General features: G+C 47.7%; 1 protein-coding gene across 2 annotated transcripts; it reads right to left on the bottom strand.

Moving 5' to 3' along the window:
- Window positions 1-275: 275 nt before the first annotated feature.
- On the bottom strand, window positions 276-14058 carry SERPINH1 (serpin family H member 1). 2 transcript variants are annotated; one of them, XM_044665991.1, is made up of 6 exons: window positions 13855-14058; window positions 11284-11327; window positions 5958-6630; window positions 4838-4936; window positions 4496-4728; window positions 276-578 (listed from the first exon to the last, which is right to left on the bottom strand). In XM_044665991.1, the coding sequence occupies exons 3-6, from the start codon at window positions 6586-6588 to the stop codon at window positions 276-278; spliced, it is 1266 nt and encodes a 421-aa protein (XP_044521926.1). In that variant the 5' UTR covers window positions 6589-6630; window positions 11284-11327; window positions 13855-14058. The 2 variants fall into 2 exon arrangements, with proteins under 2 accessions (XP_044521926.1, XP_044521927.1); XM_044665992.1 differs by lacking the exon at window positions 11284-11327.
- Between the last annotated feature and the right edge of the window lie 168 nt (window positions 14059-14226).

Raw genomic sequence — 14226 nt, 5'->3', positions numbered from 1 at the left:
CCCCTCAGCAGCACGCCCCTAATATCCGGAGGGACGGTCCGGGGCACCGGAAAAGCCAGCCCCCTTTCCTGAAACTCCAGGGAACAGTGGAGAGGTGAGGTCCGCTACCTGAATCAAGAGGCCCCTGCCTCGGTATGCTGCCACTCCCGAGCCCCGGGCCCAGCCCCCACCCAGCCTGGCCGGCCCAAGTAGCACCCGAGTAGCACCCATTGAGTTCTGCCCACCCCCACCTCCCCCCTTCCCTCCCACCCCCCCACCCCAGCCCGTTTGGGGGCCTAGAGCTCGTCGCGCATCTTGTCCCCCTTGGGCCGGACCAGGCGCCCAATGAAGAGCAGAGAGCCGCTCTGGGCGTCCTGGACCAGGAAGATGAAGGGGTGGTCCGCGTAGAAGAGCTTGGGGCTCCGCAGCTCCTCACGCCCATAGATGTCCTGGTCAAAGGGGTTGCCCTCCGTGTCCCACTCGAAGGCGGTGGCATGGAAGACGCTGGCCAGGTACAGGTCCTTCTTGCCCGACATCCGAGATAGGTCCGCCTTGTTCTTGTCCATGGCCTCCGTGAGGCCCAGGCCGGCCAGGTGCTTCTGCAGCGGGGAAGAGGGGCGGTTAGGGAAGAGGGGTAACAGGCAGCAATGAACTGATTCTCTTAAGATTTTATTCATTCTGTCAATATGATGGCTTCCTTTGTAAACCAATGTTGACCAATTTCCCATATATTTTATTTTTAAACCCTTATACCTCCAGTCTTTTCAAGGCAGAAGAGCCATAAGGGTAGGCAATGGGGGTGAAGTGATTTCCCAAGGGTCACCCAGCTAGGAAGGGTCTGAGGCCACATTTGAACCCAGGACCTCTCCTGTTTCTAGGCCTGGCTCTCAATCCCCTGGGCAACCTAGCCATCCCCTTCAATATATTTTATTTTGTGCATTTGAAAACATGGTTCTCAGGAGTCCGAGAAAGCTATGCCACACTGCTGTCAAGGGGGTCCTTAACCCATACAAAGTTAAGAGCTCTGAGTTGTTTTTTGTTTGTTTGTTTGTTTTTTAGGGGAGAGGGCAGGTAAGTGGCTCAATGGATAGAAAGACAGGCCTGGAGACGGGAAGCCCTAGGTTCAAATCTGGCCTCAGATGCTTCCTAGTTGTATGATCCTGAGCAAGTCACTTAATCTCCATTGCCTAACCCTTACCATTATTCTGCCTTGGAACCAATGCTCATTATTGATTCTAAGACCAAGGGTAAGAGGGGTTTTGTTTTTCTGTTTTTTTAAAGCCTTAGGCAGTAGAGTATAAAGAACCTTGTGGACACCCTAGTCAGAAGGATCTGGGTTCAAATCCTGGTTCAGGCTACCTATATGATTCTGAGGTTCAATTTCCTTTGTCAAACATGGTTCTTCCTACCTCTATAGGACTATTTTAAGAAAAGTACTTGGGGGACTGAAGGGGGGGGGGGGATAGCTGGGTGGCTCAGCGGATTAAGAGCCAGGCCTAGAGATGGGAGGTCCTAAGTTCAAATATGGCCTCAGACCCTTCCCAGCTGTGTGACCCTGGGCAAGTCACTTAACCCTCATTGCTTAGTCTTTACCACTCTTCTGCTGATTCCAAGATGGAAAGTAAGGTGTTTTTTTTTAATAAATTAAATTAATTTAATTAAATTTAAAAAAGAAAGAAAATTAATTGGAAAGCTTCGGATCATAACAAAAATGGGAGTTTTCAAGGAGTGAAAGATATGATATGATTAAAAAAAAAAGAATCAATGGCCATTCAGAAATCTGGCTTCACCTTGATTCTCTGACCTAGAGAAAGAAGGGTCAAATACCCAGCCCACAAAACTCCCATGGGCGACCCAAACCAGATTTGAATCTAACTGGTAAATATTTAACAAAGTTAAATAATTAGTAAAAAATAATCAGTGTATAATCATGTAGGTTTTCTAATTCAGAATACAGCCTACATGGTGGCTCCTGTTTCTGTTTGTTTGACATCACTGTACTAGATGACCTCTGAGGCTCTGTGGGCAGGGAAGAGTGGGGAGGAAGGGAGGATAAGGATTTATTTTTTAAATTATATTTATGGGGGCAGCTGGGTAGCTCAGTGAATTGAGAGCCAGGCCTAGAGACGGGAGGTCTTAGGTTCAAATCCGGCCTCAGACACTTCCCAGCTGTGTGACCCTGGGCAAGTCACTTGACCCCCATTGCCTACCCTTACCACTCTTCCATCTATAAGTCAATACACAGAAGTTAAGGGTTTAAAATTAAAAAAAAAAATTATATGTACTACCTTTTATTTTTACACCACCTAAATTTCTGAATATATTCTTTTCCCCTCTCATCCAGTGAACCATCACTTCTAACATGAACATAAAGCAGTTCAACGAAACTAATATAATAACCAAATATAATAAAAAATGTAAGGGGACAGCTAGGTAGCTCAGTGGATTAAGAGCCAGGCCTAGAGACGGGAGGTCCTAGGTTCAAATCTGGCCTCAGACACTTCCCAGCTGTGTGACCCTGGGCAAGTCACTTGATCCCCATTGCCTACCCTTACCATTCTTTTGCCTTGGAGCCAATACACAGTATTGATTCCAAGATGGAAGGTAAGGGTTTAAAAAAAAAAAAAAAAGTAAAATCCCACCTTTATAAAGAAGGGACAAGCATATACCATAACCTACTATGTGCTAGACACTGTGATATACACTTTACAAATAATATCTCATTTGATCCTCACAACAACCTTTTGAGATAGATAGTCGTTGTTGTTGTTGTTATTATTATTATTATTAAAATAAAAAACTAAGGCATGTAGAAGTTAAGTGGCTTGTCCAGGGTCCCATAGCTAGAGTGTATATGAGGATTTGAACTCAGATCTTCTTGCCTACAGGCCCACTAATCCACCGAAAGCTATAATTCTATAAAAAGTCATTTCTCCTATTTAAGCCTCAGTTTCCCCATCTGTAAAGACAATAATCATGTTACTATCATTGGTCTGATAGGAGCAAAATTTCTTGTAAGTTTTACAATTTCAACAGAAGAAATTATTATATTTGGTTGGGGATGGTCTAGCCATTCCACCCTTAGACATGGGTTTCAGCAAAATTAACAGTTTCCCACTAGAAGGCAGGCTCCTTTCTTTCTCCAGTGTTTAGCACAATGTCTGGTACATGGTAGGGTACATGGTACATTGAAAAATGTTCTTGACTGCTTTATTGGCTGACTGCTTTTACTTGTATTTTCAGGACTTGACACAGTGCTTGTCACATTATAAGTACTTAATAAATGCCTGCTGACTCCTTAATCTGTAAGGGGAGATAATTGAGACAATTCAACCCAAACCAATTGTCAGGCATCTTCTGTGTGGAAGGCACTAGGGATGCAAAGTCCAAAACTACAGTAATCCTTAACTTCAAGGAGCCTCTCTTTTATTGAGGGTAGGACAAAGAGAGGTTTCACACTTAAGAGTAAAGAATTAGACTGAAGGTCCCAAGAACCTTTCTAACTCTGAAATTCTGAGACTCACTGAGAAGATTAATAAATTCACTTTCCTCAAAGACAAAAACAAAGGTCCCTTATCTACTAAATCAGACATAGCAGCACTGGCTGGTTAAACAGCACTGGACATGAAGTAGGTGCCCAACAACTAGGGACTGGCTAGAAAGCTTTGGTAGATGAATGTCATGTAATATTACTGGGTGGCAAAACAAAACTAGGGAGAATTTGGGGAAATATAGGAAGAGCTATGTGAACTGATATTGAGCAAAATAAGCAGAACCCAGAGAGCAATGTATAATATGCTTATGAGAATTACAGTGAGATCCTTAGAAGAAACTCTAAATAGAGGGAAAACCAATGAAGATCTCAGAAAGAAGATAGTAAAACCTACCTCTTCCCTCCCAAGAGAGAGGTGAGGACTACTGGGACAGATTCTTGTACCTACCTCATCCAGAGTGAATCTTGTGAAAAATAAAAACAATGATGCAAAAATATCTAGACTAGCTTCTAAATATGACAATATGTACAAATATTACTGACTCATGGTCCAGTACTACTACAGTTTCCTATCTGGAAAGGAAACTTCAGACACAGGCTGTCAAAACTAGAAAAACAACAACACAGCCAATATTAGATGAGCAAGAATCACGCCTCATATAAACCTCATTGGCTACAATACTGCCACTGTAAAAAGCTCCAAACCAATATTAGAGACTACAATAATCAAATCCCTTCTTTTTACAGGAGGGAAACAAATGTCCATCATAGGAAGAATCAAATGTCAAATATACCCAAGGACATATTGAAGAGCCACAAATCTAAAATGCTCATTGTCAAGCTGGAAAATTAGACTGAAGACAAAAGTACTCAGACTACCTTGAATCAGTTCCTCCTACCTTAGGAAGATGACAGGATTCAGGGAGACCCAGCTCCAGGATTCCCAGAAAATTGAAAACATTCCCTGACCCATCTCTCCCAATTTCTGCTCCACAGCTCCCTCCAGATGAATCCACTCCTTACCTGGAGGTCATGAGTCACCTCCACAACTCCCTTGGGCAGGGAGATCGCCACAGCCCTCTTCTTCATCTTGCCCAGCCAGGTCTTGAGCTGTTCTTTAGTCAGGAGCTTTTCCAACCTCTCTAGGGGTTCCACATGGTGAGGCATAATGATGATGAGGCTTGAGAGCTTATGGGCTAAGGGCATCTCAACCATCTGGAGTTTTTCAGTCTCATCATCATAGTAGTTGTAGAGACCTAAATGGGACAAGATGAGGATTGGAGAGCCTGGGCAGACTGGGGGGGCGGTGCCAAAGCCGAACCCCTCTCCGCTCCTTCCCACCCTCCCCAGTTAGCCACAACCTACCTGTGCGGTGCATCATGGGCACGCCAACGGTGTAAGAGCGAGTCACCATGAAACCTCGGTTGTCGACCATCTTATGGTGGAATCTTTCATCCCAGTGGGCTGTGGAGAGGAGAGAGAGGGTTCAAACCTCAAGCATTGCCTTTCCTGCTACAGCTTACCATCATGAGCTCTACTTTAGGCCTAGCTACCTTGGAGATCCCATAGTTTAACAATAAAAACTGTGGCCCAGGTCAGGAAGGCACTGACCTAAGGTCACACAGTGAATCAGAAGCAGAACACTTACTACCTACTCTATGGCTATCTCTGATTCCTCTACAAGGGAAGCACATCATCTTAGTAAGAAAAATTCATCAATTCCCCAGTAGCCCACACAACACCGTTCACAGTGGGTGCAAAATAAGTGCCAAGGAAGCAGCTAAGTTAGCACAGCAGAGATAGTGAAGAGATACATATTTAGATAGATAGATAGATAGATAGATAGGCTGACAGATAAACAGATAGACAGACAGATACATAGATACATAGATGATAGAAAGATACAAAGATACAAAGGTAGATACATAGATAAATGATAAATAGAATGATAGATACATAGGTAGATACATAGACTGACAGACGTATAAATAGGCAGATTGACAGACAGATAGACACATAGATGATAGAATGATAGATGCCTAGATACAAAGGTAGATACATAGATGCTAGATAGAATGATAGATTCATAGGCAGATAGAAACCTAGATAAGATCATAGATACACAGATGATATAATGATACATATATAGATACATATAGATGATAGAATGATAGCTACCATAGGTAGGTAGGTGGATAGGTAGATGGGTAGATAGATGACAGATATCTGGAGTTGGGAAAACTAGAATTCAAATTCTGCCTCAGATACTCCCTCTCTATGTTTACCACTTCCTGCCTCACTTTCCCCATCTGTAAAATGTAGATTCATTTTGGGGATCTAATGAGCCATTAATTGCTTTTCAAACCCTACGGCACTCTAAATGCTGGCTGACGTAGGTTTCCTGAATGAATCTGAGTGAGGCGGACCATGGATAGCCTACATATCCCCATCCCTGTCCCAAGCCCTCTCGGCTAGCCCCACTCACGCTTGAAGAACATGGCATTGACGATGAGGGCGCCGTCGGTCTTCTCCACGTCTTTGGTGACCTCGGGCAGCTTGCCGTCCGTGGTCTGGGAGGCCCATTCGTTGATGGACTGCAGGGCGCTCCGCTTGTCCCGGAAGTTGATCTTGGAGTGCTCGTAATTGTAGTGTTTCTTGCTGTTCTGGACAAAGTCATCGGCAAAGCTGACCGAGCTGGGCCCGTACAGGCGGCTGCCCAGCTTCCACGTGACGTTGCGGGCGGTGGAATTGCTAACGGATGCAAGCAGCTCGGCCAGGCCGGTGTGCACGTCGTCGTCGCGGAGCTTGTCGGCGCTCAGCACCGCCTTGGCCTGGGAGGCCGTGGTCGCCTTCCCGCCCAGAGACACCAGTCCCAGGGATGAGGCCACGACCACCGGGGACAACAAGATGTTCTCCACCCCCTTGTCTTGGGCCATGGCGCGGTAGAGGTTGAAGGCCAGACCGGCGCTCCTCTCTGCCAACGTGGTCGCCTTCTCACTCAGCTTCGCCTCCCCACTCTTCCCTGCCGCTGCCGCCGCTGCCGCGGGCTTCTTGACCTCAGCTGCCCCGGCCACCGCCAGGAGGCAGAGGGCGCTCAGGAGCTGTGTTGGCCACATGGTTGTGCGGGGACGGAGGCCCTCCTTCCGGCTGCTAGGGACCTGTGGGTGCAGAGCAGAGAGGGGGAGCTCCGTGACGTGGGGGCTCTTTTTTTGCACACGTTTCGCGCATCTCTTAACAAATACCCATGTGCCAAGAGTACCAGCATGAACCATTATTGAGGGCCCTCCATGGCAGCCTCCCGCCCTGTGTGTGCTCCAGGTGGCCATGGCGGCCTGGATCTTCTTCCCGCCAGCTCATTAGGCAGATGGGCACAACCAGGAACTCCTTAGAGCATAAGATGTCTTCTGCGTCAGTGCCCCCAGCGCTTAGCAAAGGGCCTGGCACATAGTAGGTGCCTGATAAATGTTTACTGATGAGCATAGTGGGTGCTTAACAAATGTTTAGTGATGGGCATAGAAGGTGCCTAATAAGTTTACTGATGACCATAGTAGGTGCTTAACAAATGTTTATTGATGGGCATAGTAGGTGCCTAATATTTACTGATGGGCATAGTAGGTACCTAATGTTTACTGATGAGCATAGTAGGTGCTTAACAAATGTTTATTGATGGGCCTAGTAGGGGCTTAATAAACAAAGAGAACTGAAAGGCCTTAATGAGTAGTAAGTTCCCCTTCAATAGAAACATGAACAGACTAGATTAAACATTTCTGGTACATTACTTATGTTGTTAGTCATTCAGGCCACATCCATGCTCCATGTCACCCAATTATTAGCCAGCAGAAAAGCAACGTGGGAGAATAATGCTATTAGCCAACCTATAAAGCAATGTGCTAAGTACTATCAGGGCCTTCCGACACAGTGACCTCCTTTGTTCCTCTCCTCAGACCTGCGAGGTAGGTTTGATTATCATCTATTGTAGTGGAATATAAAGAGTATTGGAGTTTTTTTTGCAGTCTAAGGGTTTGGCATTGGATTCTCCAGCTGGGTTATTTACTGCCCTAGGCAAGTCACTTGTCTTTTCTCTTCTGGGTTAAAAAAGAAGGTGCTGAACTACTTGACCCTACAGATCCCCTCCCACTTAAAAACCCCTGAGCCATGTCACAGGAAATATTCCTGCTCTAATACTGGAGTTAAGAGAGACCTCAGGCCTGGGACTATATGAAGCTTGAAGGCCACCTTTAGAACACTGGCCTTCACTAAGCCTCAGCTGGCCCACCTGCAGAATGGGAGAATCTGATGCCTACCAACCCCACCACTCTCTGGGGTAGTCAAAAAACCGCCTTGGTCTTCATAGGAGAGAGTCGCCTTTAAACCCTTACCTTCAGTCTTAGAATTAATACTGCATATTGTTCCAAGGCAGAAGAGTGGTGAGGGGTAGGCAATGGGGGTTAATTAAGTGACTGGCCCATGGCTGCACAGCTGGGAAGTGTCTGAGGTCATATTTGAACCCAAGACCTCCCATCTCTAGGCCTGGCTCTCAATCCACTGAGCCACCCAGCTGTCCTGGAGAGCTGTTTTAAAGGGGAATGTGTGGAATGCAGCCAGTTCGAAGCAAAGCAGAGCAAAATGCAAAGCTTGTATTTCACTGGGAGAGGATGGAGAGGTAGGTAAGAGCCCTCAGAATTTGGCGGAAGAATAAATGCAGTCTAGCCAGCACAACTCCACCCCCCTCACCCCTACCCCCAGCCAGGGGCCCAGGGATCATTCTTCACATACCATTGTGGGTCAGACAGAGGAAGGTTAATGAGTCACCCACTAGTTCACTGATTAAATAAGACAGACTGGCCAGAGAGGCCTGAGCCCTGGGTTCTATCCCTGCCCAGCCACAAACTCATAGGGTAGGCCTGAGCAAGGCAGCTCCTCCTAAGGCTCCTTTTCTGTGTGGGGAAGAAGAGGGGGTTGGAACTAGATAATGTCTAAGGGCCCTTCCTAGGCCCTGCTTTTCTCATCTTCCTCCAAGGCCTGAGAAGTAACATTTTCCTCTCATACAAAGACCTCACAGAGAAAGGAAGGGCTTCCTCTGAGATCACAGGCAGGATACAAAGGACTGGGGTTTTCCAAAGAGCCTCCCCCTTTGAACCTCTCTTCTCAAAGACTTGCTGAGCCCAGCAGCCATACTCTTCCTTCCTCCCCACCTTCTCCAGGCCCCATCCCTGTCCCTGTTCCAGACAGTGAACCCTGGGGACGTCCAGGAAACAGAAAATCCCTTCCTGATGGACTGGAACCAGAGGCAGGAGCTGTCGGATTATGCCTGAACCATTCACCCTTCTCTAGTCTCAGCTCTGCTCTTCCCACAACCATTTTGGGCACAATTCATCAGTTGGAAAAGGGGTTGTTTTGAAGTCCCATCCAGATCTTAAGACGTAGGAAATTTGAGATGAGGTGGATGGAAAATCAGCTTAAAAACATGGCTATCATGCTAAGGGTCACATCGAGAGGCAGAAAAAGAAATTTAAGATATTGGAAGAGAAAAAGCACCCAATCTAGCTACAGCTAGTTCCCCAAATCTTTTTTGGGGGGGCAGAATAACTCACATTTATATAGCACTTACTCGGAAAAAAAAAAAAGATCTCTTAAGAGAACTGGGAAGGCCGGTTATTATAGGGGAAAGTGGGTTAGAGTTAGAATAAGAAGTCCTAGGTTCAAATTCCAGCTCAGACAATTTACTGCCATGGCAGGGCAAGTCATTCAACCCCCTGGGCCTCAGTTTCCCCCTATGTCAATTGAAAGGCTAGAATTAAATGACCTTTAAGGTACTTTCCAGTTTTCAATCTACAATTGTATCAACTGAGGAAAACAGAGAGCTCTGGGGGAGTAAGGGGGAATGCTTAGTATTGCTGGGATGAGAAAAGTAAGAAGGGACAAAGTTGAGTTATCCTATGGAAAGAATCACCCCCCTCCCTTATGCCCTTCACAGTTGTCCAAGTACTGGTCCTGGAGACCAAAAGACCCAAATGCAAAACTAGCTTCAGATACTTACTAGCTAGGTGACCATGGACAAATCCCTTAACTCACTTTCCTCAACTATAAAAATGGGGATAATAATCACAGAGCCTCCCTTTCAGGGGCAGTTGTGAGGATTAAATGAGATGATGACTGTAAAGGGCTTGGCACAAACAGCAAGCACTTAATAGATATTTATTTCCTTCCTTTCTTCACAGGGCTGCTGTCAAGTTGGCATGAGCTCCTAGCTTTGAAAAAAGACTGAAAACAGTTAAGGGATCCACAAATTTAAGAGCTTGTAACTAATTCTACAAGATTAAATACCAAGCCACCGCAATAAGGATCTAGTTGTGTTCCTTGTGTTTTAATCCCTGGAAGACAACGAACCCCTCTGGGCTCAAAAAAGGATGGGCACCCCTCAGTCAAAGCCACCTCTCTACTTTAGGGAAACAAAGTTGGTATTCTGAATGTTCCAAATGGGGAAAAAGCCCCAGGCCTGCTCAAAGAAAATGAGTGGGACCTAGAAAGAATTAAACTTCCAGGGGTCAAAGAATGTCACTTGAACTTTAGCTAATGGGCCTAGGAAGCACCAGTTTCCACCTCCATTTCCCAGCCCTGCCACGTAGGCAGCTCAAGTCCCTCTGCCCTACCATCATTTATCCACAACCTCAAATAACAGGGGGGTGGTCTTTGTGTGTGTGACAGCTTCAAATGACAGGCCTCCAGCCTCCCTGCCAGCTGCCTCCCCTGGGGATGGAGGGGAGGGTGGCGTGGCGGAAAAAGCATGACGTGGCAAGGAGAAAGAAGAATTCCTGAGGTTCTCCGCCAGGGGCTGTCGTGGCAGAGCTGGGTGGAGGGAGCTTGTGGCAAGACTCAGAGAGGAAGAGAAAAAACTTCAAGGCACAGATTTAGAATTAGGAGCCACAGATTCAGCTCCCAGCTCATTCCCCTTCTCTGGGACTTTCATTTTTCTCTCCTCTGCAAAGTAAAGGGGATGGACTCAATCAGTTCTTAGCCTGGGATCTGTGAACTTATTCTTAAAATAGTTTTATAACTATAATAATTACATCTAACACATGATCACATATTTATATACTAGGTGATCATATATTCTGTATAATGTATCATTCCGTATAATTGGTTTCCTCGGTCATCCTCTGTAGATTATTTTAGGCATTTAAAAACCCTTTTCTGAGAAGTTATTCATGGGCCTCCCCAGACTGCCAAAAGTGCCTAGGATAAAAAACGGTTCAGAAGACCTGGGATTGGATGAGCTCTAAGGACCCTTCCAGCATCCACACTGGAGGGTTCCATGAAATGAGCCCCAAAGCAGCAGCTCCAGAGGAGACAGGGTTCTGGTGGGGAGGAAGAGGGCAAGGCAGACAGGTGGAGAGAAGCCAGTCCCCCCCTCCCTGCTCCTGCTCCAGGCAGAGAGAACAGCTGCCTCCACACATGTCCCCACAAGCCTACCCAGGCTTCCAAGGCCAGGCAGAGAGGGAGCAATTACCCCGAGCTGCAGAAGGAGCTAATTTATGGCTCCCGAGCTCCCTTCCCTATAGGGAAGAAAGAGCCCAGATAAAGAAACAAGCCCGTGCTTTGCAGACAGGCCTGGGTTTCATCCCGACCTGTAACTGGGCCTTGGGAAGCAAAAAGGGGGTGGGGAGGAGAGGGAGGAGAGGGGCCCCGTGAGGGAGATATTCAACTTTCAGCAATGGGTAGAGCCAGGAAAAAGGGGAGAGGAAGAGGCAGGGCACAGAGGGAATTCAGACATTTGGGGAAAAGTCCATTTTAATCAGAGGCCAAGATACCTTGAAACTGTCTCAGAGGGAGGTCAGTGCTTGCTTTTTTCATTCTGAAAGAAAACAGACACATGAGGTAGGGTGGTTCACAGGCTCATGGGATGCTCGAGTTGGAAGGGCCCTGGGAGATCATCTAGTCCAACCCCTTGGTCTGGCAGGTGAGGAAGTTAGTACCAAAATCAGGAAGGTGAATTGCTAAAGAGCACACAGGTCATAAAAGAGGAAGGATTTGAACCCAGGTCCTCTTCTCTCAAGGATTTTTGATGGATGGTAAGGAAATGGATGTGTCTATACCTCTAACAGTGACCCCAACCCTGGTTTGTTTGTGCAAGTTGTTAATTATGTTTTGGATTATTTTTTGGTTTTGGAAGGGAGGTGGAAAGAGGAAGAGGCTATTAGGGGGGGAAAAATCTAATTTCTGCTTCTATTCCTTCTCCAGAGCTTGAGGACGGATAGACAGACCCAGTGCAAGGCCTAAAGCACCAGGCAGGCAGGGTGCAACCCAGAGGTAGGCCTTATTTAGGCAGGATGAGTGGAACAAAAGTCGGAGCCAGAATCTCCCAGGGACCCAGGAGGGACCTTGGAAAGGGAGAGGTGGGAGGGATGACTCGGGGTGGGGCGGAGCTGGAGGGGCCCAGGCCCAGCTGGGCAGGCTGAGCCTCCCCTCCCCCCATCATTTCCTCTCCAGTTCCTTCCACCAGGAGTCAGGACCACATAAGTCATAAAGGGAGGAGGGGGAAGGAACCGAATCTCCTGCCTTCTCTTGTTAGCTTGGGGGGAGCCCTTGGAAAAGACAATGGCAGGGAGTCCAGAGACCCCAATTCTAATCTCCCTTTCATCTACCCTGAGGATCATGTGTGATATTGAGCAAACGGATTCCCAGGGCCTTGAGATAGCCCTGGTACCTGCTCGCTAAAGAGGGCTGCTGCAAGCACCGGAAAAACCGTATCTCCTTTCAATGACCTTTTAAGGTTTACAAAAGGTTTTCCTGCCACTGGGCTGTAAGACAAGGAATGCTGAGATTCTTATCCCCATTAGCCAGATCTAGAAATTGAGGCCCAAAGAAGTTTGATTTGCCAAACAGCAGAAACTGATTCCAATCAGGCTTTCCTGACTCGGGGTCCTGAGGTTTCCATTATACTAATAATCAATGTAAATATACTATTTTTTGTTTAAAATGGGGAAGGGGGGGGTGAATAAATGAGAAGAGATCGCTCTTCTCCTCAATTTCCTTAAGTAGCTAGTTTCTAAAGCTGTAAATGCCCTGTCTGTCATAGGGATTCAGCTTTGAAGGGAGGAAGAAGGGGCCCGAGGGACAGAGATGAGAAAAGACAGCTGGGAAAGCACCCTGCCTCCAGCTTCCTGCATCTCTAACGACCTAAGGGAAGCCTGCAGCATCTCAGTCCCCAAAATTCAAGAGGGATCCCACCTTTCCTGAGAAAGACCCCCTTGTGGAATGAAGATCAGGAAGGATCAGTTCCAGGAGCCCCTAAAGGAAGGGCACCAAAGTCCTGGCTAACGATCTATGCTCTCCTTTTTTATTCTATAGATCAGGAAGGATCTCTAGGAGAGTATAGACTGGGGAAATCTCTAGGAGAGTCTATAGATTAGGGGGATCTTGAGGAGAGTCTATAGATTTGGGAGGATCTCTAGGAGAGCCTATAGATTAGGGGTGATCTCTAGGAGAGTATAGATTGGGAAGATCTCTAAGAGAGTCCATAGATTGGGGGGATATGGGGGAGAGTCTATAGATTAGGAGGATCTTTTAGGAGAGTCTATAGATTTGGAGGGATTCCAAAGGAAGGACTCTGAATATCAGGGAGCTCTTCTCCCCCCTTTACCTTAAAATCCTCAGGACGTACAATTGCACACACACGCACAGATTTGCGGAGTCCCCCCTTCCGTCCAACCCCACCCTCTGAGTAAAAAGAAAGCTTCCTCCCCCATTTCCAAGGCTGGGAACTGCTCCCTCACCCCATCCCTCCACACAGGAAGGGACCTAATGGAACTAGGTCATACTCGAAGGATTCGGCTCCTTTCCTTTTAAGTTGCCACAGTATTCAACCCAGCCTCGGCGGGGAGAGGGAGGGGGGCAAAGAACGGGAAGAGGGGTTCCAAAGTTAGACGAGAGTGTACCCAAGCCTTTGAGATCTGGGGGATGGAGGGGCGCGGCCAACTCTAAACCCAAACCCACAGTCTTCCTTCCTATCGATCTCGATCTTCCTCCCCGTAGGGGCTTCTCCAGACCTCGGCTCCCGGATCCCAACCCACCATCCACCCCGGGGCTCCTCTGCCCAGACCTGAATTCTCCCAAATGCTGGGTCCAGCTAGCTGCCATCCGGTCCTCCTCAGCCCGTTGTCCCAAACCCTGCCAAAGGCGCCTGGGACCCAGAGAAAGCCGGCGGCCAACTTCAGCGTTCGAATCCTTTCCTTGAGAGTTGCTACTCTCCCGGCAAGCTGCCGAAAACTAGGAGAGGGTTCGGGGCCAGGGGAGGATCCCGGGCTGCGAAGGTCCCTCTCCGTGCCCGAACCTCTGCTAGCCACTCCCTCCCTCCTTTTGTGTCCCCAGACTTTCCTCACCTGGGCTTAGGGGGACAGAGATGAGAAGGATCCCAGTCGGGCCCTCCCCAGCGCCGTTCTGGGATGGGATCCGCTCAGCTCCGTCCCAAGACGGTCTCTCCGAGCGCACAGCCCCCGCGCCAGCCCTATATAAGAGGCCCCCGCCCCGGGACGCAGAAACTTCTGGAAAGTTGGAAATGCTCTTGGGATAAGGGAGGGGGGATTTAAAGGGGGCGGCCCCCGTATAGGCTGCAAAAGAAAAAAATGCCCTCCTCTTCGCTAGTCCCGCTCCCCCCACTACTTTCCCCCATCCCCCCACTTCTCTAGGTCGTCCAGAGCCCCTGGGTCCTACTGCCCCTCTATTTTCAGGGGCGTGGCCTGGCCTGGATCCCC

This window comes from Gracilinanus agilis, chromosome 3 (assembly GCF_016433145.1).
Source record: "Gracilinanus agilis isolate LMUSP501 chromosome 3, AgileGrace, whole genome shotgun sequence".
Lineage (NCBI taxonomy): Eukaryota > Metazoa > Chordata > Mammalia > Didelphimorphia > Didelphidae > Gracilinanus > Gracilinanus agilis.
The sequence above is the reverse complement of the archived record's forward strand: the minus strand, read 5'-3'. Positions and strand labels throughout refer to the sequence as shown.

Bases quoted from the DNA above. Each gene is read 5' to 3' on its own strand.
- SERPINH1 (XM_044665991.1), bottom strand. From the start codon at position 6,588: ATGTGGCCAACACAGCTCCTGAGCGCCCTCTGCCTCCTGGCGGTGGCC. The intron at 4,937-5,957 runs GTGAGTGGGGCT...TCCTCTCCACAG, and splicing joins CAATGCCATGTTCTTCAAGC to CCCACTGGGATGAAAGATTC. The intron at 579-4,495 runs GTAAGGAGTGGA...TCCCCGCTGCAG, and splicing joins AGGTGACTCATGACCTCCAG to AAGCACCTGGCCGGCCTGGG.